At 38.5% G+C, this 17,802-nt stretch overlaps 1 protein-coding gene across 2 annotated transcripts in view; it reads right to left on the bottom strand.

Moving 5' to 3' along the window:
* Positions 1 to 13,919, bottom strand: part of ARFGEF1 (ADP ribosylation factor guanine nucleotide exchange factor 1) — a 127,108-nt gene extending 113,189 nt beyond the window's left edge. The window contains exons 1-2 of one of the 2 annotated variants that reach the window (XM_054692203.1): positions 11,944 to 13,012; positions 8,853 to 8,989 (exon numbers count right to left, since the gene is read on the bottom strand). In XM_054692203.1, the coding sequence (XP_054548178.1) occupies positions 8,853 to 8,989; positions 11,944 to 11,963 (157 nt within the window). In that variant the 5' untranslated portion in view covers positions 11,964 to 13,012. Of the gene's footprint in view, positions 1 to 8,852; positions 8,990 to 11,943; positions 13,013 to 13,264 lie in introns of those variants that run through there. The other variant, XM_037505671.2, reaches the window with a different exon arrangement.
* Between the last annotated feature and the right edge of the window lie 3,883 nt (positions 13,920 to 17,802).

The raw sequence follows: 17,802 nt of genomic DNA, 5'->3' as shown, positions 1-17,802 counted from the left end.
AATTAAAAAATGAGCAGGTATAATGATCAATAAGATTATATTTTCAATATTTCCTTTTATTTACAATGCTCTCTATGTATATGCACATTTTTCCTAAGAAAAAAATCACTATTATATAACCTTTTCCCACTCACTCATCTCCTATCAATAAACATATTTCCAGCACATCACTCCTCAGAGCTTTGCAGGGTTCCACCGTATGAACATACATACCATTATTTATTTAACCAATTCCATATTGTTGATGAAGTTACTTTCAACTTTTGGCAATTAGAATGAGAGCACAGACACCTTCACATGTCTGATAACTTTTTCTAAAAGTACAATTTGACATAAAGAGAATGAGAAAATGAAATGCCTAGGTGAAGAGAGAGGAAAAAGGAACAAAGGAAAACAGAAAACAAGGCAAGACATAAGATAAAAAATTTATAGAACAGAATGAATTTATTAGCAGAGTTGCCATTTTATCATTTTCAGCAAATTCCTATCAGGTTTACCTAGGCTAAAACTTCTTTCCATCTTAAACTGAACTATCACAATTCCTTCTTTGGAAATTTATTTTATTTGCCTAGGTACTTCATGAGACCTTTTTTTTAATCCTCGATTTTAAATAATATTGCTAGACTGGGTTTTATAAGAATCTATTATTGTTTTCTTTCTGAAAAATGCTGTTTGTATACACAGGTGTTTGTAACTTCAGAAGTCTTCTTCAATGTCTTTGATTACTGCTTTCTTTGCTATTTCAAATTTTAAAATTTTTTGTTTTGTGTTTAAGAAAAGGAACTTCCAGGGCTGCCCTGGTGGTGCAAGTGGCTAAATCTCAGCACTATGAAGCTATGGCCAGCCTGGACAGAGAGCTAAATCACATGGTACAAGAGACCTCTCCTGTCTCAACCGCTGCTCCCCTTAGCAGTGTGTATTTCAGTAGATTCACCTGTTCTATTCCCCTGTATGTCTGGTGAATCCTGTCACCCCCACCCTAGCAACTCTGTCCTACACTCCAGTTCTTGTATGCATAAAAGGAACTTCTATATGTTATATAGCTTTGTTTTTTATCTTTCATACCCAACTCTTTTCTCTCATCTTTTTAGCTTCTTATTACTCTAATAATAGACTGTCATCAATCTGGTTTCCCACACTATAATGAATTTTCTCCACCTCTACAATGTAGTGGTAATTCAGGAAGTCATATCAACGATATTAACCAGATGCCAGGGTACTCTGGTTATTTTTAAATTATTTCAATTCTTTAAACTGTGTTTATGAATCAAGAATGTTTTTATATATCAATGCTGACAGTCTGAACAAGAGAGATACATAAAGAGAATCATAAAGAGAATCAAGTAGAACAGGAGTGGCCCAAAAAAGACAACTAAAGACAACTATTGATAATTTTTAATAAAATTCAGGATTAAAAACAAATTTTTTTTAAATGGAAAAACTGAGGAAAAGAAAACATTCAAACTTATGAAGCCAAAGCTATTTTTATATTCTTATATACTTCTTGGAGAGACAAATTATTAACAGCAACTCTCTCAGACAAAATATTTGGGGACATTAGTTTACTGAGTCAACAAAAACTTTACATTAATAAGTTTTAATCAAGAAAACTAGTGAGAGAAATTACACTGAAAGCAGCATTAATTACACAGAAAAACAACATTAGGCATGTATGAGTGGCAAAATCAAACAAAAATCTCTTATGTGCTATTAAGATATATAATAGTATAATTTATAAGGTTAATAAATGCTAAAGATAAAAAACTTCAATGAGACCGAATTAGTAGCAACCATTTGGGCAACCTTAAAAAAAAAAAAAAATCACAGGATATTCACTTTATTAATATAAAATGTTAAAATACTTCTTAAACATTCAAAATCATAATTTTCATTATTACTAAATAATAATTAAAAGAGAAAGACTAATCTTTCCTAAAGAGATTTTTATTCAAACCAAGAAAAACCAACTAAACAAATAAAATTTAGACTTTAAAAAAAGTCTAAATTTTCTTAGGAAAACCACTTTTGCATATTAATTGCCTAATCAAGGATACCTTTTAAAATGAAAATTTAAGATCCAGAAAAAGTATTTATTTCAAAAGGAAAATAACTCAGTGAAGATTATAACCCCATAGAAAAGCTTAAGACAGCATACTATGGTACATTCATGACTTTTTAAAGAAAGCATGAGCTATATTACTAACAAAAGTACCTTTTCTTCTAATTCGTTATTCAAGAGCCCTCTCCAATAACCACAGAAATGGAGGTTGGGGAATGGTCATAAGTAGATAAAATACCTAACCTTCATCAACACAAACACAGAAATTCATCATTACAATTAGAGAAAGATACATTCTAAAAATGTTAAATTTCTGTCCATGTATCTTCCAGCAAAACAGCTGAAAACACAAAGTTATTCATTATAAAACTTCCACTCTTTAATCATTATAAAGTATCGGACAATGACATATATTTTGAAAGTTTAATTATTAACTATTAATTATTAACTTATTTATTAACTGGCATTGAACATGCTAGACCTACTACTCTTCACTATTACTAACAGATGCATTTTCATTCCTAAACATTTAAGAACATTAGACATTACATCAGCTTTTTCTTGTCACTGCATTAAACACATTCTCAATTATCAAGTAAAAATGAATACTTAGAGAACAGATGCATAATGACCCAACAAAATAAATGAAGCAAAATAAGCAACTTCTTTCCAACTATAACAGCTTTTATCTGATATATAAGTATGAAAGGTAAGAAATGCTGATTAAATGCTAAAAGTAATAAGATGCTAAGAGTAAGCACTAGAGAATAATAAAAGAAAACCCTCAAGTTATTCAGAAAAAAGTATCAAACAACATTATAAAAAAATAAGTAAGGGGCAATGAAGACTAAACATGTCAGACACTATGCTAATATAAATTGAGAATGACTGATGGAATAAGATGTGATAAAAAAATTTTTTCTGGTTATTCAGAAACTGCTTTTTAACACCTATAAATTCAAAGGCAGGAAATGAGCTAACATCATATTACACCTTAATAAATATCAAGAAAAAAATATGAAAAATATCAAATAATAAAATGTATACAAGAAGTATACCCAAGCAAACTATAAAGGAAAGGTTTTATATTTTGTTCACTACTTTTAGAACAGAAAAAAAAGTTGCAAAGGAAAGATGAAAGGAAATCGGGTACATAGAAATGCATCAAAACCAATAAATCTAAGACATAAATGACCATACTCTAACCCAGAGAGCTCAATCTTTAGAGTTTATTTTAAATAATTCTATATACATTAACACTTGAATAAGTCTGCATGGATTAATCAAAAATAAAAGAAAATGTATGCAGCAAAATTTAAATATTAATGTCTCCAAATTGTAAAACATTTAAAAAAATGGCGCATTATTAAAATGCTAGGAAGTCAAGTATATTAAAAGTGCACATGAAATGAAACTATAAACTGAAAATTATGACAATTACACAGTAATTACTTATGTTCTTATTTTTTAAAGCCATTGATATATACAGCTAGCTATTTTTAAGTAACAAAGTCTTATTTGTAATTTCCCAAAAAAGAACATTTCAGTAACAGTGTTTATATTTCAATTCTTAATAAAGATTTGAAAATGCTAAAGAATATTAAGGTAAAAAGCAAATGAAAATGTTTTTAAAAGATTAGGAATACACATACAACTGAATCTTATTATTAAAACCTTACTTTAAATTTTTGTTAAAAAGCTTGGAAAGATACAGAGAAATACACATGAATCTGACTTCTTAAACAAAACACAGAATAAAATGATCTTTTACATGATGGACGCAGGGCTGCCATTATGAACACTCATTTCATAACACCCTCAAAATACACTAAAATGTACAGAACAAGAGTTTCCTACAGTGCTGCAGGTTGGTTATTTGTTATGTAGCCTGCCCCTTCTCTTAACAATGCCTCCCTTCCTACAGAGGCCCCTCTTAACTCTTTTTGTAATGTTACTTGTAATCCCTGCTGTAGTTTAAAGGTACAGGTCAGGAAGGTCACATTAAAGTAAAAGACATTCATATTCCAACTCAATCAAATAGAAGCAGCAAACCTCAGTTCTTCATATGCAAAATTCAGATAACAACAGCAACCTCAGCGTGGGATTGTTTTGAAGACTGATATAAAACCAAGAAAATACTGAGGTGGCACAGAGCTTGGCTTAAACACTCAAACTGTAGCTATTTCTTTGCCTACAACTGCTCTAGGAATTAAATAGATTAATTTTTAGAGAAAGAGAGAAAGTTGGGGGAAAAAAACACTTCAAAAGGTTAACTGTTTCAATAAGAAAACCTTCCAGACCATAGAATGGCTAACATTTAACAGACAGACAATAACAAATGTTGGCTGGCAAAGATGTATGAGAAAGCATCATACATTACTGATGGGAATGTAAAAACTTTGGAAAACAACATAATGACCAATTTCTTAAGAAGTTAAACATAAATTTATGATTCAACAATTTCACTCTGGGGTATCTACCCAAAAGCGATAAAATTTAGGGGCCTCCCTGGTGGCACAACGGGTTAAGACACTACCTATGAAGCTATCTGCAGCCACTGCAGCAGGAGTTCAATTCCTGGCTAGGGATCCCCAACGCAGCAGACCTCTCCTGTCTCCCCTGCTGCTTCCCTCAGCAGTGTATTTCAGTCGATCCGCCTGTTCTGTTCCCCACTCCGGTCTCTGGTGAATCCTCTCACCCCCCACACTTCTGGCCTGTACCCCCAGTTCTTGTATGCATCAATAAATAAATCTTAAAAAAAGTAAAACTTAAAAACAAAATTAGGCCCACATACAGACTTACACACAAATATTTACAGCAACATTATTCAGTCAACTCATATGGCCATTAATTAGTAAACAGGCAAATGATGTATCCACATTCTAGAAATATCATGCAGGTGAAAAAAGCCACACATAAAAGACCACAATGCAATGTATGATTGCATTTATATGAAATGTCCAGAAAAGAGAGAGAAACAATATTAGTGGATGCCTGGAAGTGGGGGTAGTAGCAACAAGGATTACTTATACATAAGCACTAGAGATCTAACAGAGATGACAGAAAGGTTCTAAAACTGGATTATGGTGATAGTTGCACAACTCAAATAAATTTACCAAAAAATTACATTTGAAATGGGCAGATTTGATAGAATAAAAATTATACCTCAGTGAAGCTGTTCCTTTAATACAATCAACAATGATTATCACCAACTAAGATTGTCATGGTAAAAAGCAAATGAAAATGTTTTTAAAAGATTGGGAATACAAGTACAACTGAATCTTATTATTAAAACCTTACTTTAAAGTTTTGTTAAAAAGCTTGAAAAGAGGGCCTCCCTTGGTGGCGCAGCGGTTGAAGCTGGCTGCAGCCTCTGCAGCGCCGGTTCGCTCCCCGGCTGCGGGTAAGGGTCCCACAAAAAAAAAAAAAAAAAAAGCTTGAAAAGATATAGAGAAATACACATGAATCTGTCTGACTTCTTAAAACATGGAATAAAATGATCTTTTACATTATGGACGCAGGGATGCCATTATAAACACCCATTACATAAATACCCCCCATCCCAGTTTTACTTCTGAAAACAGTTTTTGAAGTATTTATCAAAAAAAATTACTGACCTTATGTGTAATTAGAAGTAAACAGACTAATAAAGGCACAAGGACTCTGAATAAGTGCTCATGATAGCTACTTTATCTGCTTATAATAATTTCTGATTATTTATCTGATTATTTAATTTATTAGCAAGGTTCTGGATACATGAGGGTTGTTAAACAGCTAATTAAGTGCATTATCATTGTTTACTTTTCCAATTCAAATTTGAGAGGAAAAACTAACTGCCCCACATGGAGTTTTTTAAAAACATTGCCAGTCTACCCAAAGGACACAAAAACATTGATTCAAAAGACCACATCTACCCCTATGTTTACTGTAGCACTATTTACAATAGGTAAAATCTGGAAACAACCCAAATGCCCAAAAATAGATGACTGGATCAAGAAGATATGGCATATATACACAATGGAATATTATTCAGCAATCAAAAAAGGTAAACTCATGCCATTCCCAGCAACGTGGATGGAACTAAAAGGAATTATGCTCAGTGAAAGACAGCAGGAAAAAGAAAAATATTGGATGGTTTCACTTACTGCAGGAATACAGGGGAACCAAATAAGATGCCAGTGTAAAAAAATCGTAACAGTACAAAACACAACAAAGCAAAAATGGACAATTATAAATCAGAGACATACTGCAGGGGAGGAGGCGGAAGAGGGATCAGAGGGAGGGAGGGAGGAGCACAGGGGACTGAGGTGATGGTGCACGGGTGCATTGGTGAAGGAATCTATGGGGACTACACCTGAGGGAGTGGGGGGAAACAAATATTGTTTAAAAATGAACAATGATGTAAAAACTAAAAAAAATTCAATATTAAAAAAAGACATTGCCAGTGTTAACATCCTAAAATATTTTAAATATTCCTTTTCACCACCTTTCCTGAATAATATAAGCTATATAATTTAGTCATGTCACATCTCAATCAAAAATATCAAAAACAGAACACAAAATTTTTTAATACTTGGACCAAGACTCTAAGTTTTAAGAGACTCATACGCTGAAGCCTCACAATAACTGCTTTCTACATTTCTTGTACATGAAACAGAGACCAAAGAAAATACTTGATTAGTAAAACATACATGATATACTCTATAAATAGAAACTCAAATAAATCAAACTGGATCTGAAAAATTAGAGTAAAGGGAACATTTATTAGTTTCCTATGGCTGCTTAATAAATTACCATAAACTTGATGGCTTAAAAAAAATACAAAACAAAACCATAAACGGTTCCCCTCACAGTTCTGGAAAACATATAAAGTATGGACTCCTGTTCAGCAGAGCCATACTACTTAGTCCGAAGGCTCCGAGGAAGAATCCTTCCTTGAGTTTTAATAACTTCTGGTAACTCCTGGTGTTCTTTAGCTTGTGGTAGCATAACTTCAATCTCTCATATCCATTTTTACATGCCTTCTTCCTTTGAAAGTCCATAACTCCTTTCTCTACTACTTTTTTTTTAATTCCTTTTTTTTTTTAAAGATTGATTTATTTATACACAAGCATTAGGTACAGTCAGAAGTGCGGGAGGGTGAGAGAATTCACCAGAGCCAGAGCTGAGAGAGAGAACGATGAAGTACACTGCTGAGGGGAGCAGCGGGCGGCAGGAGAGGTCTGCGTGCCAATGTGGGACCCTCGCCCAGGGGCTGGTGATCGAACCAGCGCTGCAGAGGTTGTGGGCAGCTTCGCAACCCAGCGCTCAACCGCTGCGCCACCGGGGAGGCCCCCCCCTTTTTAAAAGATTTATTTATTTATGTATACAAGAACTGGGGTACAGGCCAGAAGTGTGGGGGGGAGGTGAGAGGATTCACCAGAGGCAGAGTGGAGAACAGAACAGGCAGACTGATTAAAATACACTGCTGAGGGAGCAGCAGGCGAGTCAGGAGAGGTCTGCTGGCGCCACGTGGGACGTTCCCTAGCTGGGGATTGAACTTGTGCTGCAGTAGCTGCAGAGAGCTTCATAGGTTGCATCTCAACCCCTTGCGCCACCAGGGAGGCCCACCTTTCTCTATTTCTAAGGACACCAACCATTCTTTGGATTTAGGACCTACCACTCTACCTCCAAGATGATTTCATCTGGGGCCTCCTAGTGGTGCAGGGGTTAAAGTCTCAGTACTGTCAGGCTATCTTCAGCCACTGCAGCATGAGTTCGATCCCCAGCCAAAGGAGCTATCCCACAAGGCAGAGCAGACCTCTCCTGTCTCACCCTCTGTGGCAAATGGATGAACATGTTTACTATATAAACTGATTTCCCAAAGGCTGTTCCGTCCTGGTGATCTCCATCATGGTGAAGGCAACCTCAAACCACCCTGTAGTTCTGGCTACAAATGGTTTTCACAACCAACACTTAAGCAAATCCTGTGAACTCCTTCAAAATAGATTCCAAATGCAACCAATTCTCCCTTCCTCCACTACCATAAGTCCAGTCTAAATAGCAATCATCTGGCCAAGTGAGCCTATTAAAACATAAATCTGCCCTGTACAAAACTCTCCAGGGGCATCCATGATAGAAGGAATAAAATCCAAAGTGACCCTCCTCTCTGCCCACCCCTTCTCAATCTCCCCTAGGCACACAAGTCTCCTTCCTTCCAATAATGTGCCACACACCCCTCTTGCTATTTTCTCTTTTTCTTTTTCATCCTTGTATCTGAAAGGCTGAATGTCTCTCTTCTGTCACTTCTCTACTGAAATGTCACCTCACAGAGAAGTCTTTCCTGACAACCCTATATCTAAAGTTGCACTCCCATTCTCCCTTTACCCTTCTGAACTATATATTCAGATAGTAACAATCTGAGAATATGTGCATTTGTTATTTACTGTCTACCATGACTGACTAGAATTTAAGTTCTAAGAAAGCATGTTTGGCTTAACACTGGAAACAGTATCTAGTACATTCTAATTCAACAAATATTTGAATGAAAAAATACCTAATTTTGAATGGCAACAAAAATTTATTCCTGTATTTTCCCTTTTCATATATGTCCGCTCCCACTCTGTGAGGAATACTATGACAAATATTTTCCCATATTATTTCCCAATCACAATACATTTTATGCTGCTTTGGAAAATAATTATCAACAGAAGTTTCTCTACAAGTTAAACATAATCAGGAGAGACAATCAGTTGCCTGCCATTAGATGAATTGGAAAAGAGCTAGTCAGTAAGCAGTCCTCTGATCTTGATACCTGATCTTGATATTTGTCTTCTCCTTCCCACACTGCCAACTGGACTCCTGCTTTCACAAACACCATTACTCTTCTGGAGAATGGCCTCTTCAGTAATTAGGGTTATCACATCTATTTTATCATTCTTTCCCTTAACCCTGTTTAAAACAAATTCCAAGGAACAGAGTTTCGTAGGGATGTTAACACTGTTAATGGGCACGTAAATGGTTAAATAAATTGAGGAAAAACTTCACTAAACAAAATCAAGCAGGCTTCCTTTTTTAGAGGACTTTTCAGAATCTTAACTATGTTAATGCACATTGTAAATCTCCAGTGGTAAGTGTGTACACTGTAAACCAAACTTATTTTTTTCATTCAAATTTAACAGAATTTTTCTTTCAGTTAATTTCACATATTATACACTTCTTTTTTATCTATCTCAAAAATTCTGGCAATCTGGCTTATCAAAAAGACCTTTTACGGTAAACATCAAGGAAGGCTTAAAAGCAGACTTGGTAATGGACTTAAATTATAATTAAAATATCCACTGTCTGCAATGTATTACTTGGAAGTCATTTTTTCATAAATAGTAAAGTGTGACAAAAATAAAATTACCAAGAGTAGCATAAAATTAGGGTCAATAACACTGACATAATTTCCCATCCACCTATGTATTCCTTTCTTTCATAACACCACTAACTATAAAATAGTGTGATTAGAGGGGAAGAAGGAAGCCAGTTCTGTGAAAGTTTTACCTATTTATTATTTTTACATTTCTGGTGGAAACCATTAACTATAGGTAACAGACTAAATCAGGAGTATCAATTTAGAATATGAAGAACACAAATTCACATCCTGACACAAAAATTACTTTCTAGACAATTCCTCTTTTTTCCCATCATTCTTCTATGTCTCTACAGCAAAATCACCCTACCCCTGCCTCTGTATGTTTCCCCTGCTTCTAAAACCTTTTCTGGTCACTCCGTTGACTCCTATTCCACATCAGAGTCAGCTTCCAACCTAGAACTCAATTCATCGTAGTATTTACAGAGTATCTTTAGAGATATCTGATGTCAGAAGCAGAAGTTGAACTAGTCATAGTCCTAACATCAAAGAAAACTCCTGAAACTTTAAGGCTTGACAGGAATATGGCCCACTGCTTGAGACAAACAATGCTACCTTCAAGTCCAATCCCTCAACAATCCTAAATTCTTAGAAACTAAAAATAGCTCAGCTGTTGTCTCATCTGCCAGCAGATGGCCAGGCCTATTTATAATTCAGGATTCTAGAGAGCAGGAATGGATCAAGCTAAGCTAGGGCAGCCTAGAAGACCTCATGGGCAGAGTTCAACGTTCACTGCAGAGAGCTGTAGTGGGACAGGTACCAAGAGAGGGCAACCTGGAGCCGTTCTTGTGTCTATGAGTTTCACACTTTTTCTTTTTGTAAACCATTCTCTTCTTCAAAATAGAGTCTGAAAAGAAAATTTGATCAAAGTTTTAAATAATCTGCATACTCTTGAAAGACTGCATTATTTATTTTTCTTTCTTTTTGTGAAAAAAAAAGTTCCTTTATGTAGTATCTCTGAGAATGTATTTTGTTTAATGAAGTAAAATATCTTCAATCTAGGTTTAAGGATATAAGGTTTCCTTTTTAAAAAAACAACTGTTTTTTAAAGAATGTGCAAAGAGCTGCAATTTCATGAGTAGTATTTACAGAAAACCTACATGTCCATCATATTTAAAGAGACTGAACTTTGAATACCAGTACTCTGAAATCTGCTCACATGGCAATAAAATGGTTTTAGTCAAACAAGCATGAAAAGTCTGACATACTACATATGTCAGACATACTACATATACATATGTCTTGTTTACTGTCACCTCCCTTCAGCTCCATGGTAGATGTTCAACAAATATTGTGTATGGAGAAGGTGGAGATGAATTCACACAGATATATTTAAAAGAATTTTGACAAAACCTACCTCTGTACCTCCACCATCCAACTCCTACCCACTCACAACCTATAGATCAGGGATGACATAGCCAGACCATTCATTTACTTTCTCATCTTGTTTGATGGCCAGAGATTATCCGCGACCAAAGGAGGTGTGGATCAGATCTCAAAGTGAAGAGGAGGTCCATAATAGTTTTCCAGGACAACATAAACTTGGGGATACTATCTTACTCCAAGGTATTATGCTTTCTGCAAAGATGAAATGGATTTTCCTTATCAATTTATGCTTGGGAGATAATATAAATAGATGGGTGGTGAGGAGCAAACAAAACTCACCAGCTAAGATTAACTACTATGAGATTGCTCAATGAGATTTTATTGGAAAGTAAACATTACTTTTATGAAATGTGAGAAAAAGCCTTATACAGTTCAAGGAAAGAAAGTACTCTGGTGCTTGGCCCCTGCCTGGGTAGTTACATTCCTCATAATAACCTGGTCTGATAACTATGTGGAAGGAGTAAAAACAAAAAAGTAAAAATTGGCAAAATCTGTAAGACAATCCTAGTTTAGCTGTCACACACACCACTAAGTTCCCACATCTAGAAATGGCAAGGATCAAGCGATACGCCCTCTAAAGATGGCAATCAAGAGTGGCAGGAATACTCAATGCACAAACTAACAGAACAGTGTGTTCATATTCACAGAACATTAAAGGGTATGTTACCTTACAATCACCCTAATTTTCTAAGAAGTAAACTAAAGACCAGGGGCTTGACTACACTACAATGTGACAGAACTGGGATTTAAACCCAATCTCCATGAGTCTGCTTCCAGTGAGTTCTCCGTTAAAAAACACACTTACTTATATGAATACTCCGGATAGGAAAAAAAATTGGATACACACACACTTACACCTCTTCTTCAATCTGTACCTGCAACTTAAACCTGTATATTAAAACTATATCCTAACATGAAAAATTAGATATCAAAAACTGAAACTTTGGTTTGAATCATTTAAATATCTTAAATTCTTTAACCTTCAAGTTATTCTTAAAACCTATACATAACAATTCTTTAAAAAATTCTAAAACTCACTGCCCCTCCTTCATTCCACCCCAATTTGATGATTCCTTTCAGGACCCAAATATAAACTCATTACCCTGTGCAATGTCTTCTCATACACCTGCAAGTCTTTTGTCTTAAGTCTTTTTGTCCACTATACCACAGATTCAAACTTTTAAGATGAAACTTCTTTCGTTTTTCATATCACCACTTCTAAGGATCAAATAAATAAATAAATAGGATGGATTACTATAGCAAGTTAAAAAGCTACCTATTTATTTTAATTTAAAGGTAAAGTTGCCTTTAAGCCTTCCTGACCTTTCACTTTAACATACATTTAAGTTATTCGATTGTTCTCCCCTTCAAGAACGCTTTTTTCCAAAGCCCATTTCACAAGCTTCATTTTCTCGTCAATTTCATCTAGTCTATTTCCAGTGCTATAAAATAAGCGCAAGCATTAGGCATTCATCTTTGTGTTATATGTTTCGGTTTCTCTTTAAACGATTTCATCTTTGAGAGATACAACAGATCTATCAATGTTCCTCTTTAACAATCCTCATCTGCCTGTCCTTGCCATAGGTATTGTTAGGATTTATCCTCCTTTGGGCTTCATTACACTAGATCTCGTTCGTCTGAACTATAAATCACAATTCAAGCTTGAGAGCAGCTGCCTCTGTCCAGACATGTGGCTGGTGGGTGTCATTGTCTTCTTCTTCCCCCATTTCAAACCCTCCCTTCCATGTCACTAAAGCCAGATAATCTAAAGGCCCTTTTCTTCCCGTCTTCTAGAACGCACCCCCACCCCTTAACCTCTGGTCTTGTTCTTCCAGGTCAGCCCAGTCAGATACAACATTACTCTCTTGTTTTTCCTGTGGCGGAGGCGGAGAGATGTCAGAACGGACCGCACCTCTCGCAAACCTCTTCTCCAGACCGTCAACAAGGGAACAACTTCAGCCTATCTTCCCAAAGTACCACGCCAAACGAGAAAGTTATTGAAATTACGATACGGAACCCTTCCCACGCCCAATCTTGACAAATCAGCTCCACCTCGGTCTCCAAGCTAATAAACAACATCCCACATTCGGCTTCACCACAAAGGGTGGTATCCGGTCCACCCCGCACGGTCCACCAACAAAATCGCTCTCTCAAGTAACGATTCCAAGCCCCGTCGCGTCCCCCAAGGCTGTCCACTGCCCCTCCCCATCCACCCTGCCTCCCCCCCGACAGCCAGCTCAGTTACTGTCAACTCCCGACGGCGAGTCGAGAGCCCCCCGAGGGCTCCCAGCGGCCGGCAGCGCCCGTCTAGGGCCAGCCCCCGCCCCCGGGCGACCCCACCTCCTGAAGTGGCCGCCGCGCGAGCCTCCCTCCCCCACCCCCTTGCCCCCCCACCCCCCACCCCGCGCGTCCTCCCGGCTCACCTAACGCCACCTCGCAAGCTTTGCGCAGCTGGGAGTGATGCGCCTTCTTCACTTCCTTGTCGGCCAAAATCTTCTCCAGGGCCCGGGTCAGGAACATGTTCTTCGTCTTCTTCCCCTCATACATGGACGCAGAGAAGGAGGCGGCGGCTCGTCCGACCCGCGGCTCCCAGCGGCTGGAGGGGGGGAGGAGGAAGGGGAGGAAGAGAGAAGAGAAGGGAGCGGGCTGGAGGTGGGGGAGAGGCGGCGTGGAGGGCAGCGGCAGGATCAGGAAGGAGCGGCGCGGCGGCGCCAGCCGGGGTGCGAGCGAGGGGCACCGAGGCGTTCGCCGCCTCCCGCGAGGCCGCCTCCCCCCACGAGGGCTGCCCCCGTGGGGTCCTCCGCTTCTCCCGGTCCGGGGGTCGCTTCCCGGCCACCCCTCCCACTCGCCCCTCCGGCCCGGGGGCGGCGAGGGAGTCCAGCCCGGGCGGCCGACTGCCGGGGGCCGAGGCGGCGGCTCAGAGGCCCGGCGCGGGCAGGGCTGCTCTGGCTACTGTGGGGATTAGCACCCGCCGCGGCCACGGACTGGCCTCCATCACCGCCGACCTGTCCCGGCCGCCATGTTGGGAGGAAACGACGCGTCACGCAGCGGCCGAACGGCTGCAGAGGAGGAAGCGGCGGCGGCTCTGCCTGCCCAGAGCAGCCGCGGCGCCGGGAGGCAAGGGGCGGAGGGCGGCGCGGGAGGAGCGGCCCGAGCCGCAGCGCTACGGCGGCCCGGCGGGGCCTCGCCGCCTCCTGCGTTCGCCTGCAGGGCGGCGTGGGGCGTGGCGGGTGTCCTGCGGCGCGGCGCTGGGCGTCTCGGGCTGCCGGCGGAGCCGCGGCTGCGGGATCAAAGACCCCCCGAAAACCCCTGCTGCGGCCGGGGGAGGCGGACCCCGGGCGCGCTGCCTCAGCTTCTCTGGCTGTCTGGAGCCCTCGTGGGGGGGAACGTAGTCCCTCCTGCTCCAGGGGTCACAGAAACACCCGCATCGCCCATTTCTAGCCGCGCTGTTTGCACCTGCTGCCCTGGGTTAGGAATTTCCATCCCAGGTGCACGAAGCTGCCGTCCAGGACGGCGCCCTCGAACTGCCTCAGAGAGGCTGCTTCTCTTGGGAAGAGAAAACGAAAAGCGGTGTGATAAGGATTCATAAACGCTTCACTTCTTCATCTGTGTAAGATACAGTGGGTAAATTTTAGATTTTTAGATACCTTTGGAATTAAGACTAAAGTTAAGCGAATAGTTGAATATTTCTGATTGATGAGAACCCTTTGAACTTTGCTTTCTCTGTCCCTTTAGTGCTAAGATTCGGTCCCGCACCTGAGAACCAGTTTCAGAATGGAAGAGCTTTAAGTGTAGATTACCACACACGCACATGTGACCATGCGTATGCTTTGGTACTTTGAATTCAGATTTCTACAGTGTTTCCTTCAGAACAGAAAATTATAAAGCATCATCTAAAAATAGATGCAGAGATTTTATTTGTGTGCCCCGGAGGTAAATCTTCAAGTTCAAAGCTACTGTGTGGCTCTATCAACATGGTCCCGAATTGTAGAATGTATCTCACTGTTCTGATCCACTCTATTGCATTGACTATGGACTGCTGTAATACAGCCTTACAAACTGAGGAATAGAGAGACTGAACAGGGGAAAAACACAATGGGAAATAAAAATGGAAGCCATGAAGATGGACAAATAGATTAATTTTTAAAACTTTGTTGTCCTGAGAAAGCCATAAGTTCATTAGTTTCATTTTAAAGACTAGATTCCTGAAAACTAGAAATTAAACATGCTCCTAGATCAGACATAATAATTGATTTGTATGTTCTGTCTGATAGATTACAAACTTTTTGAGAACAAGCTTCATTTCTAATTTGTCTTTGTTTCTTTGTAATACCAATGTTGAGTGTGCTAGCTCATAACTAAGTTCATTTATTATTTCTTTACAATCAGATGTGCATTGTATTCCCCAGCTTCCATTGCTGTAGGTGTAGCCCTCCAGGTTCAGTTCATTTTAAAAACGGCAACAGCAAAAGAAAAACTTAAACAACATCCATGCTTTTTCCTCTTCTGTAGCCGTGTGCTGAAAATGACAGAGCCACAAGTTAGAATAAATCTGGCTTCCTGAATTGCTACTTGGAGGAGAGTTCATCTACCTGTTAGGGATTATTGTTTTGGGTTGTGCATGAGCAAAGAAAATTCTTCAGTTGTGTTTAGTAGCTAGCTTTATCCTCATCAATACCCTTGACATTCGCTAATGAATTATGCAAATAGAGAACTCTGCTTGAGCTCAGAACCTACTTCAGAGCACATGTCACAATCTGTAATCATCTTGTCTACTTACTTGTTTATTGATTGGTTTTCTGTTTCCCTCGTAAGAACAAGAACCTCCTCTATCCACTTCTATATAGCTATCGTCTAAAATAATCACTAAAATAGAGAAAGCCTTTGGTATAAATATGATGAATAGAAACTTGGATTAATGAAAGATACTTAGCTAAGTTAGACATGATCCTTGCCCCTATGAAGCTTACAGTATATAATCGGGAAAAGGATATTAAACAAGTAAATCTCTAGTGAATATATAATTACAAATGTTAAGTATAATTAAAGAAAACAATAGAGTGTTACAAAATCTACTAAGATTTTGAATTCAGGCATGACTTTCTTGAAGAAGTAACATTTAAACTGAGACTAGAAGAAATCAGGCCAAACTAAGGGGAAAACTTTCCAGTCAATTTCTTGGAGTAAAGGAGAGGCTTTCCAAGTTTCAGGAGCCAAAACAAGGCTGTGTAACTGAGAGTTATCAAGGGGAAAAGGTGCCAGTTAGTATAAAGAGGAAACAGGAAAGAGACCGTACAGAACTCTGTAGACCATGTTAAGGACTTAGGGTTTCATTTCAGTAGCAATAGAAGGGTTGAGTAGAGAGTGATCAAATTGGAGATTTGAAAGTTATTGCTCTGTTGTGGAGAATAGATCAGAAAGAAACGAGAGTGGATATGGGCAAAACAGTAAGTGATTACAATTGTGCAGCATAGCTTGATCTGGGGTCCAGGACTACCATTCAAGATTTTAGAGATCTTTGTGCAGGGTACAAAAATGATAAATGGGGCTGAAGTTCAGCCCTAGCATCTGTCAGGGGAAGGAGCTCACTCTTCTAATTTGCACTGATGTTTGATAGACTAGTGGTATCTAAAATGTTGGTATTGGAGTTGGAATGAAGTGGGTAAATTTGAGACACAGATTTGTGACATAATGGATAGAACTTAATGAATAGGCATGAAGGTAAGAAAAAGAAAGAGTTCATAAATGAATGTCATGTATCTTATGAGAGCCAGTGAATAAGTACAAAGGTTATGGAAATGGGAGGAGCAGAATTAAGGATCAGGGTGCAGTTTTCAGTTTGAGAAGCATCAACTCCTCTGAGATATGACCTAACCCTCTAAGATAGAATGACTTCGTTCCTCCTTTCTGTCAGAAAACTATTCATTTTCTTCCTTTGTTGAGTCTAAGACGCCCCTCAAAAGGCGATGATTATGGAAAGGGAAGGTATGTGCAGCCTGGGAGGTGACTACTATCACCCTATAGGAAACTCAAACTCTGACCTTCCTAGAGCAAAAATTGGGTTAGACTCTAAAATAAAGCTGATGTCTGTGGAGAGGAAGGGAAAGATTATACTTTAGTCTTTGACAAGGATGGAGAGCGGGAAAAGGGGGAGAAGTTAGGAGGTATGGATCTCAGGGAATTTTTACATGAAATGACAAGTATATTTTCCTGTAGATGTGTTTCCTTTTACTTTTTATTACTGTGGGATTACTTGGTTGTTATCCAGCCTATTTAAATAAGAAATCCAGTTTCAATACTCACTTGTATTTGACTCTTTGCTATTTTCAAAACATTCAAATTCTCTATTTCTGAAATATCTACCATCCTCCAAATTTAAAATGATGCTTTTCTTATAGATGATTGCTTCCCTGAGTCCATTTTTTGCCTCTGCAATCTCATCTTCCTATCAGCTAATTACCCTTCATCGTTTTTCCTTTCATAATTTTGTATATATTATCTGCCCTGACTTTTTCTCTTTGGATAATATTCCCATTTCAGTTCCAAGGAATCAAATAATAGAAAACAATAAAAGACTTTGATCTAGGTTTTAGAATCTTAGTTGCTGTGTCTTATCATTATCCTTCTAAGTAATATATGTTGAGTGTAACATGAAAAAAAACATAAATAAAACCTGCATGGTGAGAATCTCTGATTAATGTTTAAGTAATTAACATCAAAAATAGCATCATGTTCACTTAACCAGAAAAAAAAATGTCTTAAATAGACTTTCACATGATCTCTAAATTCTGTTAGCTTTTAAAATACCCATAGTCTGTCCCTTCTCTGACTTCCCAGTGAATTTCTCAACAGTAAGAGTAATAACAATAAGCATTTATATAACACTTGTTATGAGCCAGGTGTTACAACCCATATGGAAAAGTTTCCATTATTACCCCTAATTTATAGATGAAGAAAGGGA

The sequence above is a fragment of the Talpa occidentalis genome, unplaced genomic scaffold, assembly GCF_014898055.3.
Source record: "Talpa occidentalis isolate TD23 unplaced genomic scaffold, MPIMG_talOcc4v2.1, whole genome shotgun sequence".
Lineage (NCBI taxonomy): Eukaryota > Metazoa > Chordata > Mammalia > Eulipotyphla > Talpidae > Talpa > Talpa occidentalis.
Note: the sequence above shows the minus strand (reverse complement) of the source record. Positions and strands in the feature narration are given on the sequence as shown.